The sequence below is a fragment of the Bemisia tabaci genome, chromosome 7, assembly GCF_918797505.1.
Source record: "Bemisia tabaci chromosome 7, PGI_BMITA_v3".
NCBI classification, from domain to species: domain Eukaryota; kingdom Metazoa; phylum Arthropoda; class Insecta; order Hemiptera; family Aleyrodidae; genus Bemisia; species Bemisia tabaci.
Window position 1 is genome coordinate 38,317,092 of NC_092799.1, and position 20,116 is coordinate 38,337,207.

Sequence of the window (20,116 nt, forward strand, 5' to 3'; positions counted from 1 at the left end):
GGGAATCGTAACGGTTAAAACACAATATAGTAACATGCACAAAAATGGAATTTTCTAAACAAAACCATAGCCAACATACCCTTTAGGTTGTTGCCACATAGAAATAGGGACGTAAGAAATTTTTATCTTTCATCGTCACGCAAGTAAACAACATAAAAAACGAAGTAAAAAATTATAAGAATTGTTGGAATTTCAGTAAACTCTCGTTTATTTCTCGTTGTCGATTCTTACGTTCACCCTTACAATTTTATGTGCCGAGCGTGCATTTTTTTAAAAAACAAATTTGGAAATATTCTCAAATATCTGCGGTATCCGTCATCCATTGTCACCTGTTGAAAAAGTAGCAGAAATTCAGCAGAAATACGTCGGTGGTTGTTGAAAATGCCTTTTGACAGCACTCTATTGAGACGAACTTATAAGTCGCCTTCAATCAAGAGACTAGGCAATTTACCCTACACTGAGAACGCGAGAAGCGAAGCTCTTGAGAGTTTCTGTACCACGTTCTTTCAAACTTTTCAGCACTCTCCGTTGAAATTGATGTCTCCGTTTAAATAATCTTCTTTCCATTTTTAAAGTGTCGAAAAAGATTTGATGAGGCTGGCTATTTTTAGGTGATTTTTCTCTCTCAGCCTTGCCTCACGGATAAAACCCAAAAACATACCTGTTTTTACATACAAATACTAAGCAGGACTCAATAAGTTTATGCAATGTCAACACTGCAAATAACAATCGAATATATTCGCCAATTTTCATCTGTTATTTTTTGTATCCATTCGTCTATATTCATTCCATTCTCCCCCCTCTCTCAGCTAATTAAGTACATTTTTAATTCCTGAAAATTATGATCCTATCAACCTAGATATTAGTTATAATCATTTTTCCTTGACATTTTCAGGTACATTTCATTCAAATACAACTACAGCCCTCTGAAGATTTCCAAGGAAAATATTCAGAAGTTTTCTAGACAAATCATGTTTTCGCAAGATATGGCCCCCAACAAATGGCTCTCAACTCAAAGTCTATGGATTGACTTTTAAAGTTGCTAACTCTATGTATAATGAGCAGTCTTCATGTCAATTCTGATTTCATTTTACCCTCTTAAAATCGCACAGGAGCACACTTTCTCGCTGTAATTTATGCCAAAATAAAGACTATCATTGTACATCGCAACGCTGTTCTGTTACAGATGGATTTAAAAACATTAAGAATCGTCTACTGAGGGTCGAGGAGCGATAGACGAGTGAAATGCAACGACTGACCTGTGACCTCACAATCTGTTTATTATGATAGCTAGCTCAGTCACTAATTCAGTGTGGCTGAATTAGATATTATTTTTCTCGATTGATGTGCTGTAATTTTCCACGAGCAATCATTGTTTTTTAAAATTTGGTGCCGTATATGTATTCTTGTGAATTTTTCCTACAAAGTTAGTGATTAGTCACTTGATCCAAAGAATTGATCGCTGTTTGGTTTCTTTAGATCGAATTTCCGATGCAGTAATGCAGTGTGTAATTTGAACTGTTAAATTTTGTAAGTAATTTTTTTCTTTTTGCCTTCGTTTAGAATTGTGTTTCGAAGCATAAACTCGAAATATATTGCATCTTTAAAGACTTCAATCGAACAGGTGAACAGAAATAGTTGAATTGTCCGATTAACAAGACTTTTGGTTTCTTAAATTTTATTAAAATATTTGGATGCTTAGAGTTGAAAAAAATACAGCCGATGAGTCATCATCGTTTAGAGTCTAGTGTCATATTTAGTCTACCTCCAAAAAAAAGCTTCGTCACATAATGGCAGAATCTACAAACAACATCTTTGGGGGAAAAAACACTCACAACTCAATTTGATCTAGACGAAAATTCATTGACCGTCAACTTGAAACGTACTCATTACCCGCGAAAGGTTACGTTAATTTTGTCAGGAATATTACAAAGCAAATTTGCCTTGCATAATTGCACCGAAAAGAAAAACGTAACATTTTATATGCATGGTATTCTGACATCGCTAGTCAGCATTATATCCGTCTTACCACCATTATTGTCAGTCTTTTTGTGTAGTACTATTAGCCAGCAATGTTGGCGGAACATTTCCAGTGCAGTCATTTCTTTGTTTTCAATTCAATTCAATTTAATTTAATGGGCCAGTTGCGTTAGTCATAGTATCGTGTTATCATGGTTTTAGATTAAAGATCCGCAAAAAATAGTAAGATCCATATGGGAAAAAAAATAAAAAATAAAAATGAAAACCTAAGTTTCCTCTGTCCAATATTAACAGAAATATTGCCCTCCAACAAACATAGCAGATGCCGTCATCCACCGTTTTTTTCGAAGGCAGATGTAGTCCCTTTGAACCAGATCCTATTACTTTTTCCTCTTAAGCTTAAATCGTGAAAACGCAAACGCGGTTCCGTGACCAGTCAAATGAGGGACTTGAGGGACAAAGCGCTACGTGCAGTTTTTACTATTTCGAGAAGAACGTGTTGAAAGTTTTGAAATTATATGAAGAATTATATGGCGGAAAAAGGATCAAGCTAACATTTGGATGCTTGAAAATTGGATTTCACCGGTGAATTTTTCACATTATTTATTTCAAACCTAGATTTAGTTAAAATCACTGATATCTCAATTTTTTCAAAAACTGCACTTCTGCGCCTTATCCTCCAATGCCCCTCAAATTATATCCATTATTCAGAGAAAGGTAATAAATTCTCAGTTATGTCAAATATTATGTAAGACACATGTCAAAGTATTTTTCCTTAATTAGGTAATATTGCTGCGATGTTTGCTCGCCATGAACAACAAGACCAAGCACGAAATTGATTACTACAGTATTTGTTTTCTAATAGAATTTTTACGTAGAAGACACTAAACGCTTTAATACTCTTAAGTTATAAAATACGTTGTCTATGTTGATTAGCACTTCCCGCTCACAAAATAATTAGTATTCTCGAGTAAAGTTGAGCACTAAAACTACTCTCGATATATTTTACGATGGGAGAATTTTCATGTCACGAATTTTCTTTCATAAGATTAAAAATAACCCAAATGAGAAAAGGAAAAAAAATGCGCGTGAAATGAAGCTGTAGTTACGTGCCTAACATAATTTAGGTTGATTTCAATGGAAGCGGTATTTAAGCATCAGTAAGAAAGCAGTATTTACATTTGATTCGATTCAGGTTTATGAAACGTTACAAACTGGTTTCGCAAGGGTTTATGAAACATTGCTGACTTGATTTGATTAGGGTGATCAATAAGAGCAGAGAAGGTAGAAATTAAATGAAAACGTAAATGCGGTTATTTCGCAGACATCAATTTTGAATTTACTGTAAATATTTTAAACGAAAATTGTTTCTCTTTCACTTAAGAATTACTTTTGGAAATTTTTGGTATTTCAACATGTTTTGATTGAAATTTTGTCCAGAAAATATGAATGTGCCGTGGCCAGGCCCGCCACAAGGGGGGGGGGGATACTGTTAGTACTGTACTAGTTTTGTAGAGACTGTTAGGAGGCCATCGTACTTTCAACATGAGCTGCGGTGAGTAATAATTACTTTTTGAATCGAAGTTTGTACTAAACTTCAATTTATTAATCGCCCAGGCTGAACCAGGGGAAAGAGTCATGCACTCAGGCCCGCCACAAGGGGGGGGGGGGGTACTGGGTCCCTGGTACCGGGGCCCGGGCCCTGGAGGGGCCCGTGACGCAGGTGACAAACCACTACGAATTCATGTGTAACCCTTGTCTCGTAGGGAAAAGTGAAAAAATTACCCTAAAAATTCCGCAAAAGGTGAATAAAGTTTCAAAAACACGCTAGGGCACTATAAAATTTTTCTTACTTTTTTAGAGATTTTCAAGATTTTGAGTATATGTAGAATGATATTTTTAGTAACTGTGTTTCATTTTCTTCCGTTGTCGGATGCTAAGAGGCTCCTTTCTGGGCATCCTCGACTTCAATGGCTTAACTCCCTTGCCATAGACGTACGAAAGGGGAGTCCAGGGGGGCCCGGCTCCCCATAGAATTGAAAAGTATCATCTGCCCCCCTCAAAAAAAAAATGTATAGATGTTTTGAATGCAACAATTCGAAAGCATTTGGTGCTGAAAGTAAAAAAAAGGCGTAATTATTCTGCAGAAATTGATGGAAAATCTCCATCATAAGAGCTTCAAAATGCGTCCAAATAGATTTTAAATTTCAAAAATTTCCCGGGGGAGGCCCCCCGGACCCCCCCCCCCTGTGCTAGGGGCCCGGGCCAGAAAATTGGTACCAGGGCCCGAGATGGGATGTGGCGGGCCTGGCCGTGGCTCTTCATTTCATATGCTGTTCAGTTGTTCACTTGCACTGCATTTTGCAATTAGGAACTACGATTTCTGGCTCAGTTTAGAAACAACTTACGTACCATTTTCCCCCAAAGCACAAACGTGTTTTTAGGTATGGGCCAGAAATTGTACTGCGAATTGAATATAGTAGTCCATTTGGAGGTGTACTTCAAAAGTTACTGATTAGCATAATTGACACAAAAAGAATAGACTTCGAGGGGACTTATTCTGTCCATAACAGGGTCAGCTATTTTTATAACAATAAGTGGGATTCGCATCATTCTTCATTTATCCTATTTGCTTTCAGTTGAGTGGTTCATGGGAGAAAACCGAACCCCATTGGAACGTCTATCATCGATCTGATTCGGAGACAATTTTGACATTCCGCTTAAAGCACAGGCAGGAGCATCAAACAACCAAACAAGCCCATTCTTCCGTTTCCTTTCATTCCATCCCTGATTATATTAAGAAAATGAAAGGGAATTTAATAATCATTTGCGTATCACTGGCTGCAAATTTCCAATATGGTAACGCGGTTGAAAAATTCAAGCTTTCGTCTGGACACGAAATCCCTGCCGTCGGTCTGGGGACTTCCTGGATCAAACTTACCGAAATGGACGAGGCTATAGCCAACGCTTTAGAGCTGGGTTACCGTCATATCGACACAGCTTTCCAGTACTTGAACGAGGCTGCCATTGGGGCCGCTCTGAAGAAATGGTTTCAGAAAGGGGGGAAACGGGAGGACCTTTTCATCACCTCCAAATTGCCAACGCATGGAAACCGAGCGGAGAGCGTGGAGAAATACTTGAAACAATCCTTAAAAGACCTAGATTTAGACTATGTAGATATGTACTTGATACACAAACCGTTTGGATTCAAGGAGGGGGAAAACATGACCGAAGCAAAGGAAAACGGGAAGATCATATTCGAAAATGTAGATCATTTGGCCGTCTGGAAGAAGATGGAAGAGCAGGTCACGGCAGGTCGTGTTAAATCGATCGGTCTCAGTAATTTCAACCAGACTCAAATTTTGAACATTTATAATAATGCCGAAATTAAGCCGAGTAATCTGCAGGTAGAGTGGCATGCGTTTTTGCAGCAGAGAGAGTTACTAGAGTTTTGCAAAAAATATAATATCGTCATGACGGCATATTCGCCACTAGGATCGCCGGTTTGGAGAGGCAAGTTCCATAACGGCACTGATAAAAGTCTGCCACGGCTTACTGATCTCCCTGAAATAAAAGAAATAGCCAAAAAATATAACAAAACAGCCGCGCAAATTCTGTTGAGGCACACTGTCCAAGCTGGTTTGGCCGTTATTCCTAAGAGTTCAAATAAAGACAGGCAAAGGGAGAATATAGAGATTTTTGATTTTTCACTGAGTGGAGAGGATGTCGAAAAAATTAATGGTCTGAACAAAGGTGAGATGGGACGCGTTTTTGACTTTGTGTACTACTACGAGGGGATCGACAAAAATCCTCAGTATCCATTTGCTACCCGTGCCGTTTGAAGATTTTTACCTATCAAAATTAGCTGAATGAACGAATAGAACACTTGCTTTAATTTTATGGAATAATTGTATCTGATTTCCTTACCTGCATGTGATGTAATATCGAAATAAATCAATTCTCATGCCTTAATATGTCTTTCATTTAAATATCTTACAAACAAAATGAAGGTATAGCCTGATTAAAAGTAATGAAGTTCAGAGCCGGATTTAGGGGTTCGCCACATGGGCCGCGATCCATGCCGCGGCAAATTTACGGGACGGAAAATGTTGCAATGGACCACTAGATAAGGTACGAATTCCAGCATTCTGATACATATTTCTTAACCAAAATTTTACGTAAAACACGATGCACACAACGAAAATTACCGAAATTAACTCCTTACGAAGATATTTAATGATTCCTGGTGCGTGAATTCAAACCACCCGCTCATGAAAACTCAATGCTCTACGTGATTCACATCGCGCGCTAAACGTTATCATGACAGTCTCTGCGATATAAAAATCTGGCAACCTCAATCTTGACGCTTTGGCTCAGCTATAGCAAATTGCTAATAGTTTGAACAACACATGATGGGAAATGAACATTGCTCGATTGAGAGGCTTGCTGAAACCGTTGTAGTGGGCGATTTGACTCACGTAGAGTTTTGAGTTTCTTGTGAGCGGGCAGTTCAAATTCCTCGTAACCAATGTGAAATAAAAACGTTAATATCTTCGTTAGGAGTTGATTTCCATAATTTTCGTTGTGTAAATCGTTTTCTACGTGAAATTCTGGTTAAGAAACATGTATCAGATCGCTTAAATTCGTACCTTGTCTAGTGGTCCATTATTTTCAAATATAGGTATCAAAAAAAAAACAAAAAAAAAAAAAAAAAATCGGATTCAGAGAAAAAATTATAAACGAGAAAAGGCGACAAAATCTCTCATTTACTGAGAGCTAAAGTATAGTTATTTCTAATATGTTCGTCTTTCGGCGATACAAGAGACAGCGCCTTTCATTAGTCTAGTTGAAAGAAAAACTAAACATGCAATTTGGCCTGGAGCGGCAGAGAGTAATGAGTATGACGAGGACTTGAGATGAAAAGGAGAAGCCTTCGGCGCACAGCGCGCCGGTCAGCATGAAACACATATTATCACCCACAAGACTCCATGAATACTTCACGCATTGCTTCAAACGTAGTGCGGTCAGCAGCGGTTGGCGTTAAAATCATAGTGCCTACAAGACTGCGTGAATACTTCACGCATTGCGTCAAAAACAGTGCGATCAGCAGCGGTCGGCGTGAGACGCATAGCGCCTACAAGACTGTAAGAATACTTCACGCATTGCGTCAACACAGTGCGCGTGGCGCGGTGGCGGAAATTAAAATTATGAAACCACATTCATGTTTATTCTTTCATAATTTTCTCATTCATTTCTTATAAATGAAAGGCCTTGTCCACACAGAGATAGGTTGTCGGAACTTCACTTTTGCGCAAAGTTCCGTGAACTTTTGCTAGTGTTGACAGGGCTTTCACTAAAAATGTGCCCAACACGGTAAACGCGTCTTATGCACCCTTCCTCCGCCGGGACGTTCATTTGATGGTTTGTATCGATGTTTCAAAATGAATGAGAAGGGAGCAGCAAAATCAGTGGCGTGGCGTGAACAATCGATTATCAATATTTCCCCACTTGCAGCTGTAGTAAAGAATCGATTATTAAGGTGTTCGTTACGAACACCTTATTTATCGATTCTTTTTCATAGGTTCAAATGGCAGATCAATCGATAAATCGCAAAGCACGCCACGCCACTGAGCAAAATACAGTCGGCTCATGGGCGGCAAATAGGTAAATCCGACCCTGATGGAGTTATTCAACTATGTAAATAATATACAGTGTTTTAATTTATAATTGCATGGGAGTTAGGAATTAGCGCATATTGGTGTATTTTTTTTTTTTTTTCCAAATAAATGAGCTCGGATCAGTATCCTATTGATCTTTGAATATCTTCAGGGTGATGGATATGACCAGCAAAACCGATGTATTATATGTGTAACGCTGTGCTATATTAGAAAGTTGAATAATTACTTATTCAGTCTCCTGACTGAGATGAACATAGGATTGCATGCAGGCAAGCACGTGATTGTTTTATCGAGGACTTATCATGACGTATTTTCTGTTCACTTTATGCACGTCGTTGTTGTTTTTTTATATATTTATTTTTGTTTTTCAAAATCGTGCGAAAATGGGTGGACTCGCAGTGCTCGGCTCTATGCTGCCAATGAGGTGTCACTCAGATTCGGGAGAAAAACTAAAAACCGAGGCCCGAATAGGCCTCTCTTACCTTCGGCTGTGATGATACTAGATTTTTTTTTCAATTTGGTGTCTGATTCTTTTTTTCACAAATGCGTTTATAGCCATTTTGTGAGCTCCTATGTGCCAACCTCATAACTCTTCTGGAGGAGATAGTTAGGTCAATTTGACTCGGTTTGAGATTTCTAGGGGAAGTTGTAAAAAAAAAAAAAAAAAAAAAAAAAAAAAAAAAAATCCAGCTGCTCTATGTTCTTTGTTTTCAATTTGCTATCGGATTCTTTTTTTACAATGTATTTGTAGACCTTTCAAGACCTACATTTAAAGCTCGAATGTACCGGCCCCATAAAATCCACGGGGCACGTGTTTTTATCAAGCCTCGGATCAAATTGACCCGGCTTCGGAACATTAACTGCCAGAATGCAACAGACGCATTGTACATGACGTTAATGAGTGTAATGAGCCTCATGGTATAAGGGCATCTTGAAGAATCGCAAGGCACAAAATTGTCTTTTATAAATTCATAAATCATTCTAAGAAAGAAGTGTTAGGTTTTTCTTATTGTAAGCACGAAGTGCAAAAAGATGGACACAAATTATAACGAAGTGAAATTCAAGTTACAAATAAGCAAACTGTAATTTTTGGATTAAACAAGTCACTTTATGTACTATGCTGTCTTCGGATTGAACATTCAGCGCGTCCAAATAATATCAAATACGAGGGGCGTTCAATAAGTAAGTATCCCCCCTCTCTAAAATCAATAAGAATTGACCAATTTTAAAAAAACTTGGGCTCAAAATCTTCCTTAGGATATACTGAGTTCAACAAAACAAACCGCAACAAAATCGGACCATGTGCGGCCGAACGCGAGCCGTTTGAACGCGCCGAGGTGCACGGCGCTCCCGCCGAATCCGCGGAGATTTTAAGTCCGCGACAAGAGAAGAGCTTCTCTGCCAAAGCCTCAGTCGTTCATCACTGACGAAAAATCAAAGAAGTTTTTGTAGAATAAGGGGCTTACCTCACCTCTCCACATAACCAGCTCGATCCAAGCAGGTCTGATACCAATTGTGAGACTAAGAGAACGGATACCACGCGTTAGAAGTCTTTCAACTGGCTGGGGATGAAAGTGTTGACGGCTTGTTTGACCTCTTCCACTGATTCAAAATGAACTCCCCCAAGTTCAGATTTTAGATACGGTAATAAATGTCGGTTTGTTTTGCCATTTATTACCGTATCTAAAATCTGAACTTGGGGGAGTTCATTTTGAATCAGTGGAAGAGGTCAAACAAGCCGTCAACACTTTCATCCCCAGCCAGTTGAAAGACTTCTAACGCGTGGTATCCGTTCTCTTAGTCTCACAATTGGTATCAGACCTGCTTGGATCGAGCTGGTTATGTGGAGAGGTGAGGTAAGCCCCTTATTCTACAAAAACTTCTTTGATTTTTCGTCAGTGATGAACGACTGAGGCTTTGGCAGAGAAGCTCTTCTCTTGTCGCGGACTTAAAATCTCCGCGGATTCGGCGGAAGCGCCGTGCACCTCGGCGCGTTCAAACGGCTCGCGTTCGGCCGCACATGGTCCGATTTTGTTGCGGTTTGTTTTGTTGAACTCAGTATATCCTAAGAAAGATTTTGAGCTCAAGTTTTTTAAAATTGGTCAATTCTTATTGATTTTAGAGAGGGGGGATACTTACTTATTGAACGCCCCTCGTATCTGATGATTGGAGGCAATCCCTCATCCAGAAATTCAAAACAGAAGAAAAACAGGGACCAAGTTGGTGATTCTGCCAAAAAACAAGGAATACCATTTGTGTTAAAATTCAGTCATCTGTGACTCCGTGACAAATTTTGATGCTAACTGAAAGTGTTTCATCGACAAATTCGGACGAATGTATCGCGGTTTGGATCTCGTTCGCATCTATTTTTTAAAACTTCCCTATGAGTAATGATTGAGACTTCTTAATTATTTTTGTTTCAGTTTTACTGACCGGCCTTTTCAAAGTGTGCGAAACTCTATAGGTGTCTGATGAGAAGTCCAGCGAACTGAATTCGCACCAAATACGAGTAGCTCTGAGTGATTCTCCACTTTCATTATTTCCATCCTAACACAATGAAAGTCGCTCCTAGCATCGTATGTTTTTTATTGGTGGCAAGTCTCCAGCATGGGTCTGCTGTCGATAAATTGAAGCTATCATCAGGGCACGAAATTCCGGCTGTCGGGCTGGGGACGAGTTCAATCAAACTTACCGAAATGGACGAGGCCATTGCAAATGCCTTAGAAACCGGCTATCGGCACTTTGATACGGCCTTTCGCTATAAAAACGAGGCCGCGATCGGGGCTGCTTTGAAGAAATGGTTCCAGAAAGGAGGGAAACGCGAAGATCTCTTCATAACCTCCAAACTGCCACAGTATGGAAACCAACCCGACAGAGTAGAGAGATATTTGAAGAAATCATTGAGTGATTTAGATTTGGACTACGTGGACATGTACTTGATACACGCACCATTTGGGACTAAAGAAAGGGCTGATTTTATTGAGGCAGAGGACGATGGTAACATATTTGAGAGTGTTGATCATGTGGCCCTTTGGAAGAAGATGGAAGAACAGGTGACAGCGGGTCGTGCAAAATCGATCGGGCTCAGTAATTTCAACCAGTCTCAAATTTTGAACATTTACAATAATGCTGAGATCAAGCCGAGTAACCTTCAGGTAGAATCGCACGGTTATTTTCAGCAGAACGAGTTACGCGATTTCTGCAAAAAATACAACATAGTGATGACGGCATATTCACCTTTGGGATCACCAAGTGCAAGGAACAAGATTCACAAAGGCACTTCTAAAGACTTAAAGTCTCTCACTGACCTGCCCGAGATTAAAGATCTTGCTCAAAAATATAATAAAACTGCTGGGCAGATTTTGCTGCGACACTCTGTGCAAGCTGGTCTGGTTGTCATCCCGAAGAGTTCAAACAAAGATAGACAAAGGGAAAATATTGAGGTATTCGATTTTTCACTCAGTGAGGAAGATTTTGAAAAAATTAAAGGATTAGACAAGGGTGAGACAGGACGTGTGTTTGACTTTTTGATAACTTACAAGGGTGTCGATAAGAATCCGCAATATCCGTTTCCCATTGCTGCTTAAATATGTGTAATAACTTTTGTAATTTGTGGTTGAATTAGGTTTAAATTGTAAGTAGGTATCTGTTTGTAACCAAATATGAGAATAAAACAATCATGATTCTGTGTCGTCATTTCAACTCCAGTGTGTATTTTTTATGTAGGATTTTTTTGGGGAGCCTCTCTGCCAACCCTGTGATCCAAAAATGTATGATACATCCAAGCTGTGATCATGATAATAATTATAGAATAGTATTTCATAATTATTTTAGGTGTATTGAATAATGAACAACTCTGAGGAGCTTTCTTAACGAAGATAATATTACTCATATCATTTGCATCATCTCAGTTTCATCGAATACTGACCAATTAACTAACGTTAGATACAAAAATTGAAACATTTGATTGAAATTGACCATTGATGGTCTTCATGTAAAACGTGTTTGAATGTCTAAGACAAGGAAGTACGTGACGCCATGACAAATTTTGTTGCTAAGTGAAAGTGTTCAATCAACAAATTCGGGTTCATACATGTATTGATTTCTCATTTGAACCACTCGAGGCATTGATCTTTGACCTGTTGATCTTTAAGTAATCCTCTATTGATTAGTTGAATTGCGAATTCAGCTTTACTGCTATAGGTACTCCCATAATTTATTGCCTTACAATGTTCAGTTGAATTGCTTAATGTTCCATTTATCCCGACGTGTAAGACCTTTTTCGTTGGTTATGTAAGAAAATACTTTAACTGACAACTAAAAATCATCACTACGATTTAATATTTAGCTCTCCAGTGATTGTGATAATGACTTTGAAGTTGTTCTAAGAAGAAACTAAATTACTGCATGAGATACTCAGGTAAGTCGTTATTGAATTTTGAACAAAGCCTTACGGGCCGAAGAAAGGTCTTAAAATTTGGGGATTTCAACATATTAGGGCAGCGTCTTGGTGTTCATTTATTTCTTTTTCATTTAACTTTACCAAACATTTTAGATTTACAGTTGTATTTTACTCAGAAACAGATTTAGCTAAGTGCTTTCATGTAATGGGGTGAAGAGTCCCTGTAGCTTTCAAAATAACTTTAATGACCTTTAAACTTTAAAACTTTGAAATTTTTACGGATCCCTTTGTATTCAGACGTTATGGGGTATGATAGACATTTTCAAGTATTTTGAAGTTGGAAGTCCATCAAATTTCTAAAAGCTACGAAGCTTGTTTGACACAATTGAGAGTTCCGAGGTGAAGTTCAACTGTAAGTATCAAAACATGGGCGTGTCGTGTTTTTGCGATACACTATTACTGCCGTGCTAAGGAAAAACGCCGTATGAGCCTTCAGATGTTGCCAAGTTTCCTCCGATAAAAACTTTTATTACTGGGAAAATTGTGAATATTTATTTCCAAAATTTTCAGACAATTTTGTAGGTAATTTAATCTAAAATATCTGAATGTTTCAAGGAAAAATATGTATAAATTTCGTCAAAAAAACATGTTCTATCAAGGGAAACTTGGCAACTCTCCAATGTTCATACGGCGTTTTTCCTTAGCACGGCAGATTACGGAGCAGAATCTACTCTTTTTCTGGAGTGTCATACGCCTTTATGGCACTAATTTCACCTAGCATTCGTATCTCTCGGGGGTTTACATCGACTGCGGCCCGAGGTCTACAATAACCCCCTACACTGTTGAAAATCAATGTTATAAAGTGTTAAACATCAAGGAGTGAAATTCGGTGCGGAAGACGTTCACCCCCCAATTTTTAATAGAGTAGCATTATGCTCGCAAAAATTCAGAGGCGTGCTCTCCGATATATCGATTGATCTGTCATTTAAACCTATGAAAAAGAATCGATAAACAGAGAACAACTTAATAATCGACTCTTTACCGTAGCTTCAAATGAGGAAATGTCGATAATCGATCATAAAGTGGCATTTTTCTTTAAGTTTTGGGAGTGCTCACTCGTTTATCGAGATACTCAATAAATATTCCTCACATAAAAATAATAGTAAATGACGAAGAAGGAGAGAAAGAAGAGGAAAAGTAAGGCTTTTGAATTGAATTTTGAGGTCCGAAACCGGAGATCTGCATGAGATCATAATTTCTTTCGAGTTGAAACTGGACATATATATCAAGATTTTTATTTGTTATTGTTAGCTCGGCTATCTTTGGTAGTTTAATGGGATTAAACAATAGGGATATTCAAAAAATAATGGGGTATAGTTCTATAGTTAATATTTGTTGATTTATTTATAGTATGAGAATTAGATACAGTCAATACTCATGACATTGTCATATTTTATGGCTATTGATTTTATGAACAGGAGGCTATTTGCGGCCTAGCCAACATTAATTTCTGAAAAAGTAAAGTCGGTATACCGTAAACTTTTCTCCTAATTTTAAAGTCGCTTTTGGCTGCCGAGGATAAGAGAATTGGGTAGAGTAGAATGAGACCAAAATTAAAGGAAGCACTGGATTCTAAATTTTGACATAAACCAGTAGTCACAGTATTAGATTTAAAATTGAAAAATAATCATATCTATGGTAAAAATACTCAGACAGAACCATCAAAATATATGCATCCTTTGTACGGAAAAAATGGATTGCTGATCTAACGATTAAATTGTCAAAAAACATGTCCGACATGTTTCAAATGCACATTTTACAATAATGGAAAAGTAATGTAACCCCGGGGGTGGTTAAATTAGCATTCTTTAGTCAAAAAATTATACTTTTTTGTTTCAGTTTTGGTAGCTCTCCCGAGTTTACATCCGCAAAAAAGTTGAGACTGTAAACATCACCTCTGTCAGAATTTTCATGCTCACGGAGTAAAGACAGCGTCACTCACTAGCAGATACCAGATGTTTCTACTGGATTCAATACAATTTTGAAAATAATGAGGGTGCTTTTAAGCCTTGCTTACCTTTTCCTCTTGGCAACATGTGGACGGACACACGAAAAATTCAAACTATCGTCAGGTTACGAAATTCCCGCTATCGGTCTGGGAACTGGTACAATTACACCAAATGAGGCAGACGAGGCAATAGCTAATGCCTTGGAGATAGGATATCGACATATAGATACAGCTTTCAACTATCGAAATGAAGCAGCGATTGGGTCCGCCCTCAAAAAATGGTTTCAAAAGGGCGGCAAGCGGGGAGATCTTTTCATCACTACGAAATTACCACACCATGCTAACAGAGCCGAGAGCGTTGAAAAATATTTGACGCATTCCTTGAAAGATTTAGGTTTGGAATACGTTGATATGTATTTGATACACATGCCGTATGGCACTAAAGAAGGCAATAATCTGACCGAGGCAACTGACAACGGGAACGTCATATTCGAAAGTGTTGACCATTTGGCCCTCTGGGCAAAAATGGAAGAGCAAGTTATCGCAGGTCGTGCAAAATCAATTGGTCTGAGTAATTTTAACCAATCTCAGATTTTAAATATCTACAATAACGCCAAAATCAAGCCCAGTAATCTTGAGGTAGAAGCGCACGCATATTTTCAGCAGATGGAGTTGCGTGAATTTTGTAGAGAGTATAACATTGTTATAACTGCTTATTCACCCCTTGGTTCGCCGAACGATAGAAAAAGGATCCATAAAGGCACGGAAAAGGATGTACCTTCTCTTTTAGAGCTCCGCGAAGTAAAAGAAATAGCCGAAAAGTACAATAAGACAGCTGCACAAATTTTGTTGAGACGATCGGTGCAGTCTGGTCTTGCTGTGATACCTAAGAGCTCAAATAAAGATCACCAAAGGGAGAATTTTGATATATTCGATTTTAATCTGAGTGAAGACGATGTTGCAAAAATGAGGAACTTGGATAAAGGAGAGATCGGGCGTTTATTTGACTTTTTGGGCTTTTTCAAAGATCTTAACAAAAATCCGCAGTATCCGTTTCCACTCCTCACGTAATAAATGTGGATATTTAAAGAATGAGTTACATGACCATGAACTTTGTGCAAATTTAGAATGATTGTAAACTCGATCAATCGATTAATTGTTTTTTCCAATTAGGTATAATTTACTATTGTTATAAAAACGTGGCTAAATTACATGTGCAAAACAATGAAATACTGCCTTTTCTTTACAACCTTCCCTTCATAATGAGAGATCTCATTTCATTCTTAGGAAACCAACCGTTTCTTCAGATAGATCATCTACTTAAAAAGTGTTTAAACATAACTCTGTAATGATCAGTCGTTCTTCAATAGATTTTATGTCTGCGTTATTCCAAGCACCGCAATCTGTATATTCGTGCATGTACAATACGTATGTGTGTACGATGTGAAACATTTTTTTCGAAAAAAGCATATCAGTAATTCATTTTTACCGGAAGATTTTGAAAATTTCATATTGATATTTGAAAAATCACCAATACACGATTGAAAATCAACCGTCAGGAATCTTCGAGTAGAAGTTTTTTTGGGCTTTTCATTAAAATAAACGTTTTGTGTTCTGCAATTACATTTTTTGAGCTGGAAAATTCAAATCGTTGAGGTAATGAGGGCAACTTGGGATGGATATGAATGCAATCGTAATCAATCAGAAAAAAGCAACACTGGAAAAAAAAACACATTGGATCTAAAGTCCAGACTCTTAAAAACATCGACAAGAAAACAAACTCTTGATTCAATCAGATTTAAGCTTAAACAAAGAACCAAGCCTCTTAATTTGAGCGGATTTCCTTTTAATTTAAGCTTAAATCTGATTGAATGAAGAGTCCTTTTTCTTGTCAATGTTTCCAAGAGTCTGGACTCTAGATCCAATGTGTTTTTTTTCCAGTAAAGATAAATTGAGTTAATTCGGGATGATGAGGCAATTATAAAAAATGAATCTGTGCCCTTAAGGAGCTATGCATGTGTATCTTGCATTCTAAAATCTGATGCCAAGTCTGCGTTGATTTTTTTCTCTTTTTAAACCAACATAGCAAAACTAAGAAAGAACTAAGGCCACAATGTGGCTACGGGTTGGGCCCTCGTTTAATTTGTCCAAAGAGAAAAAAAAGTATCAACATCATTGAATATATCTTGTCCAGGTACTATACATGCATATCCTTGCGAGGGGGAAATTTTTTTGATAACTCATCCAACTTTCCAACTTAGCGTTTCCTACATCATAGAAAGAACTATGTAGAAAAGGCGATGGAGTTTTTTCACTCACTTGCTTTTATAAAGACTGATTCACATTCAGCATTTGACGTGATTGTGAGCAAACTTGTTGTGCCACTTGCGACCGGCCTGTTAAAACAGTGGGGTCGGTACAAGACTAATCTGTGACCTGTTATAATCTTTAACTCAGGCTCACGTGACCAAGAAATCGCAACCTTAGTTTCATAATAGACTATTTTTTTCGGTATTCGTGCTGTGAATCAGACAGTGCTTCAATAGCTCGTTGGTGGGTAGCAAAACCGTTTTCTTATAAATTCATTTAAAACCTAAAAAAAAAAAGTTTATCGTTGCCTTGCGGTCGACCGTAAACCGATTATATCGGATTGGTCCCTGATGAAGTTGTCCCTCTAATGTAGTGAAATCTTTTTTTAAAGGAAAAATTCGCATGGTCAGGTGAGTGAAATTTTATGCGTTTACTTACAATTAAAAAAACTAGCTTTACTCAGTACAGTCTGATAAACATATAATATCTTTCTTCATCCTCATGCTCTCACCAAAATAATTTTATTCCCATATGTGCCAACTTCCACACAATATTTATAATATTCCTCTTTCTAAATTTCTTTGAAATTGAGTTCATAAGTGAGAATAAAATTAAACCATGTTGGCAGTCATTAGTTCAGATTTTTATTTTGAGTAGTTCTTCCTTGCAATCAATACAAGAAACGGTAGAGGCAACGGTTATTTAAATAAAAAAGTGAGTCGAAAATTTTGGTACTGAAGACTGGGGGGGATACTGTACATCGTTGTAATATTGGACAACCTTGCAATCTTTATAACATTAGTTTTACTTAATATGCTAAAAAACTCTTCCTCAAAGTAATTGATATCAATGCACATACTGAAAACCTAATTTATGCCCATTTTTCCTCTCTAATTTTTAAGCGAAATACTGATCAAATCAAGTTTCGTACCAATAGGTAGGTATGTTGAAAGCAAGAGACACAGCCGACTGAATACACATTTGTAGAGTTTTGCTTGAAAATCATGTTGTGCACATAAAAAAAAGTCTGAAATCCTCTTCTTAGCGTGCAATCTGCGTATAGATCGTGACACTCTTTTTTCAAATTTACTGCGTGTGCGGGTAGTTTTTCTTGGTAGCGGGTAATGAGGTTTGCCCAGAAAGAGACTTAATCCAAATGAACAAACAATTTCGCGACTTGTTATAAACTCTCCTTGCATAAGATCTCAATTGATTCAAAGCTTTTGTTTCTGAAAAATAAAGAAACGCTTGAAATCATATAATAGAAAAAGTTAGCGGACGTTTCTTTACTCAGATTAATCTTTTACCCTCTGCCTGTGCAAACCTGGTCGGCGGCGACTGGGAAAAATTTCCCGCACACGCGTTAATTTTTTCGTGTCATAAACTACGCAGATTGCGCAATAAGGAACGTATTTTGAACTTTTTTGACGTGCTCAGCGTGATTTTCGGGCTATTTACCCCGTAAAGATATAATTGTAAATGGCTGTACCTCTTGTGTGCAACAGACCCATTTTCGTGATTTTTCTTATTAATTTTAAGTCATTTACAAAAACTCAAAGTAACGAAATAAGCTTGTTTCAACTTAAAGCTGGATGACTTTCCTCTAGACGCAGAAACTCCTTTTCAATTTAAAAAAAACAATAAAAAAAAAAAAAAAAAAAAAAAAAAAAAAAAAAAAAAAAAAAAAATGGCCAACCAAATCGAACCAAAATTGATGTTCCAAAATATTTCCTGAGATCTACCGCAGTTCGAACTTTAGGGTTGAGCTGTGACACGGATATTCATTTAATTATTTCCCTATAAGTAATAATAAGACTTCTTACTTATTCTTGTTTCAGTTTTACTGACCGGCCTGTTCGAAGTTTACGAAACTCTGCAGGTGTCTAGAAAAATTAAATTGCTGAGAAATCCAGCAAACTCAATACATACCAACAAATACTGAGTGATTGTCCATTTTCAATATTTCCATCCTGACAAAATGAAAGTTGCCCCCAGTTTAGTGTGTTTTATATTCGCGGCAACCCTCCAGCATGGGTCTGCTGTTGATAGATTAAAGTTATCATCAGGGCACGAAATTCCGGCTGTCGGGCTGGGAACGGCCTCAATCAAACTTACCGAAATGGACGAGGCTATTGCAAATGCCCTGGAAGTTGGTTATCGACACATTGATACGGCTTTCCTCTACAAAAATGAAGCCGCGATTGGGGCTGCTTTGAAGAAATGGTTCCAGAAAGGGGGGAAACGCGAAGATCTCTTCATAACCTCCAAACTGCCACAGTATGGAAACCAACCCGACAGAGTAGAGAGATATTTGAAGAAATCTTTGAGTGATTTAGGTTTGGACTACGTGGACATGTACTTAATACACGCACCATTTGGGACTAAGGAAAGCGCTAATTTTATTGAGGCAGAAGACGATGGTAACATATTTGAGAGTGTTGATCATGTGGCCCTTTGGAAGAAAATGGAGGAGCAGGTGACAGCGGGTCGTGCAAAATCGATCGGGCTCAGTAACTTTAACCAGTCTCAAATTTTGAACATTTACAATAATGCTGAGATCAAGCCGAGTAACCTTCAGGTAGAATCGCACGGTTATTTTCAGCAAAACGAGTTACGCGATTTCTGCAAAAAATATAACATTGTTATGACGGCATATTCACCTTTGGGATCACCAAGTGCCAGGAGCAAGATTCACCAAGGCACTCCTAAAGACCTTCAATCTCTTACTGACCTGCCCGAGGTAAAAGATCTTGCTCAAAAATACAATAAGACAGCCGGGCAGATTTTGCTGCGACACTCTGTACAAGCTGGTCTAGTTGTCATCCCGAAGAGTTCAAACAAAGATAGACAAAGGGAAAATATTGAGGTATTTGATTTTTCACTCAGTGAGGAAGATTTTGAAAAAATTAAAGGATTAGACAAGGGTGAGAAAGGACGTGTCTTCGATTTCTTGAAATTTTACAAGGGTCTTGATAAGAATCCCCAGTATCCGTTCCCCATTGTTGCTTAAATATTTGTGATTTCTTTTGCAATTCGCAATTGAGTATGGGTAAAAATTGTAAGTGTATGTTTGTAATTAAATGTGAGAATAAAAGAACCATGATTCTGTGTCGTCATCTCAACTTCAGTGTATATTTTTTATGCGTGATTATTTTCAGTAGCCTTTTAGCCCACGCTGTGATCCAACATTTTTAGACATTTTTCCAACATTTTAGTTGCATTGAGTAATGAATTCTCTAAAGAGCTCTCCCTCAGCTTATAATATCCTGTATTTCATCTCATGTTTATTGAATACCACCATATATAACTGCGATGTTAGGTGCCAAAAGGAAAACATTTTTATACGATGGTACTCCTGTAAAACGTGTTTGAATGTCGAATACAAGTACGTCAATGTATTTTCTCATTCAAGTAAATGCTCATGCTTATGTTTACGAAGAATTAACAGTATGCGCATCGTGCATGTACAGGTACACACATTGGACCATGAACCTACCCATTTTTTTACAATTCAGTGATATTTTTTTATAGAGACAAAAAACTCACCAAGTCGAGTTTTCGCAAAAATGACTTAGATGTAGCACTAAACTATAGTCGCAAATTTTCTTTTGTCATAAATTAGAAGTTGCAAAAAAAAAATTAACATGAAAGTTGTCTTTAATCTTTGTCCTCAACATTAAGTTCAATGGAAATACAAAACTTCAAATCTTCTCTTCTCAGTTAAAACTTAACGCGACT

The 20,116-nt window shown here is 37.7% G+C and overlaps 2 protein-coding genes and 2 pseudogenes across 2 annotated transcripts; all 4 read left to right on the forward strand.

Moving 5' to 3' along the window:
• The first annotated feature begins 1,264 nt into the window (after window positions 1-1,264).
• Window positions 1,265-5,952, forward strand: LOC109032133 (aldo-keto reductase family 1 member A1-B). Its single transcript, XM_019044105.2, has 2 exons — window positions 1,265-1,530; window positions 4,620-5,952. The coding sequence occupies exon 2, from the start codon at window positions 4,785-4,787 to the stop codon at window positions 5,820-5,822; it is 1,038 nt and encodes a 345-aa protein (XP_018899650.2). The 5' UTR covers window positions 1,265-1,530; window positions 4,620-4,784; the 3' UTR covers window positions 5,823-5,952.
• A 3,868-nt stretch (window positions 5,953-9,820) lies between these two features.
• LOC140223707 (aldo-keto reductase family 1 member A1-B pseudogene) lies at window positions 9,821-11,360 on the forward strand (annotated as a pseudogene).
• A 354-nt stretch (window positions 11,361-11,714) lies between these two features.
• LOC109032042 (aldo-keto reductase family 1 member A1-B pseudogene) lies at window positions 11,715-15,315 on the forward strand (annotated as a pseudogene).
• Window positions 15,316-16,505: 1,190 nt separating this feature from the next.
• Window positions 16,506-19,500, forward strand: LOC109032107 (aldose reductase A-like). The gene is made up of 2 exons (XM_072303019.1): window positions 16,506-16,788; window positions 18,217-19,500. The coding sequence occupies exon 2, from the start codon at window positions 18,357-18,359 to the stop codon at window positions 19,386-19,388; it is 1,032 nt and encodes a 343-aa protein (XP_072159120.1). The 5' UTR covers window positions 16,506-16,788; window positions 18,217-18,356; the 3' UTR covers window positions 19,389-19,500.
• Window positions 19,501-20,116: the final 616 nt, after the last annotated feature.

What these genes read in the sequence shown, in the direction of transcription:
- LOC109032133 (XM_019044105.2), top strand. Translation starts at nt 4,785, where the DNA reads ATGAAAGGGAATTTAATAATCATTTGCGTATCACTGGCTGCAAATTTC.
- LOC109032107 (XM_072303019.1), top strand. Translation starts at nt 18,357, where the DNA reads ATGAAAGTTGCCCCCAGTTTAGTGTGTTTTATATTCGCGGCAACCCTC.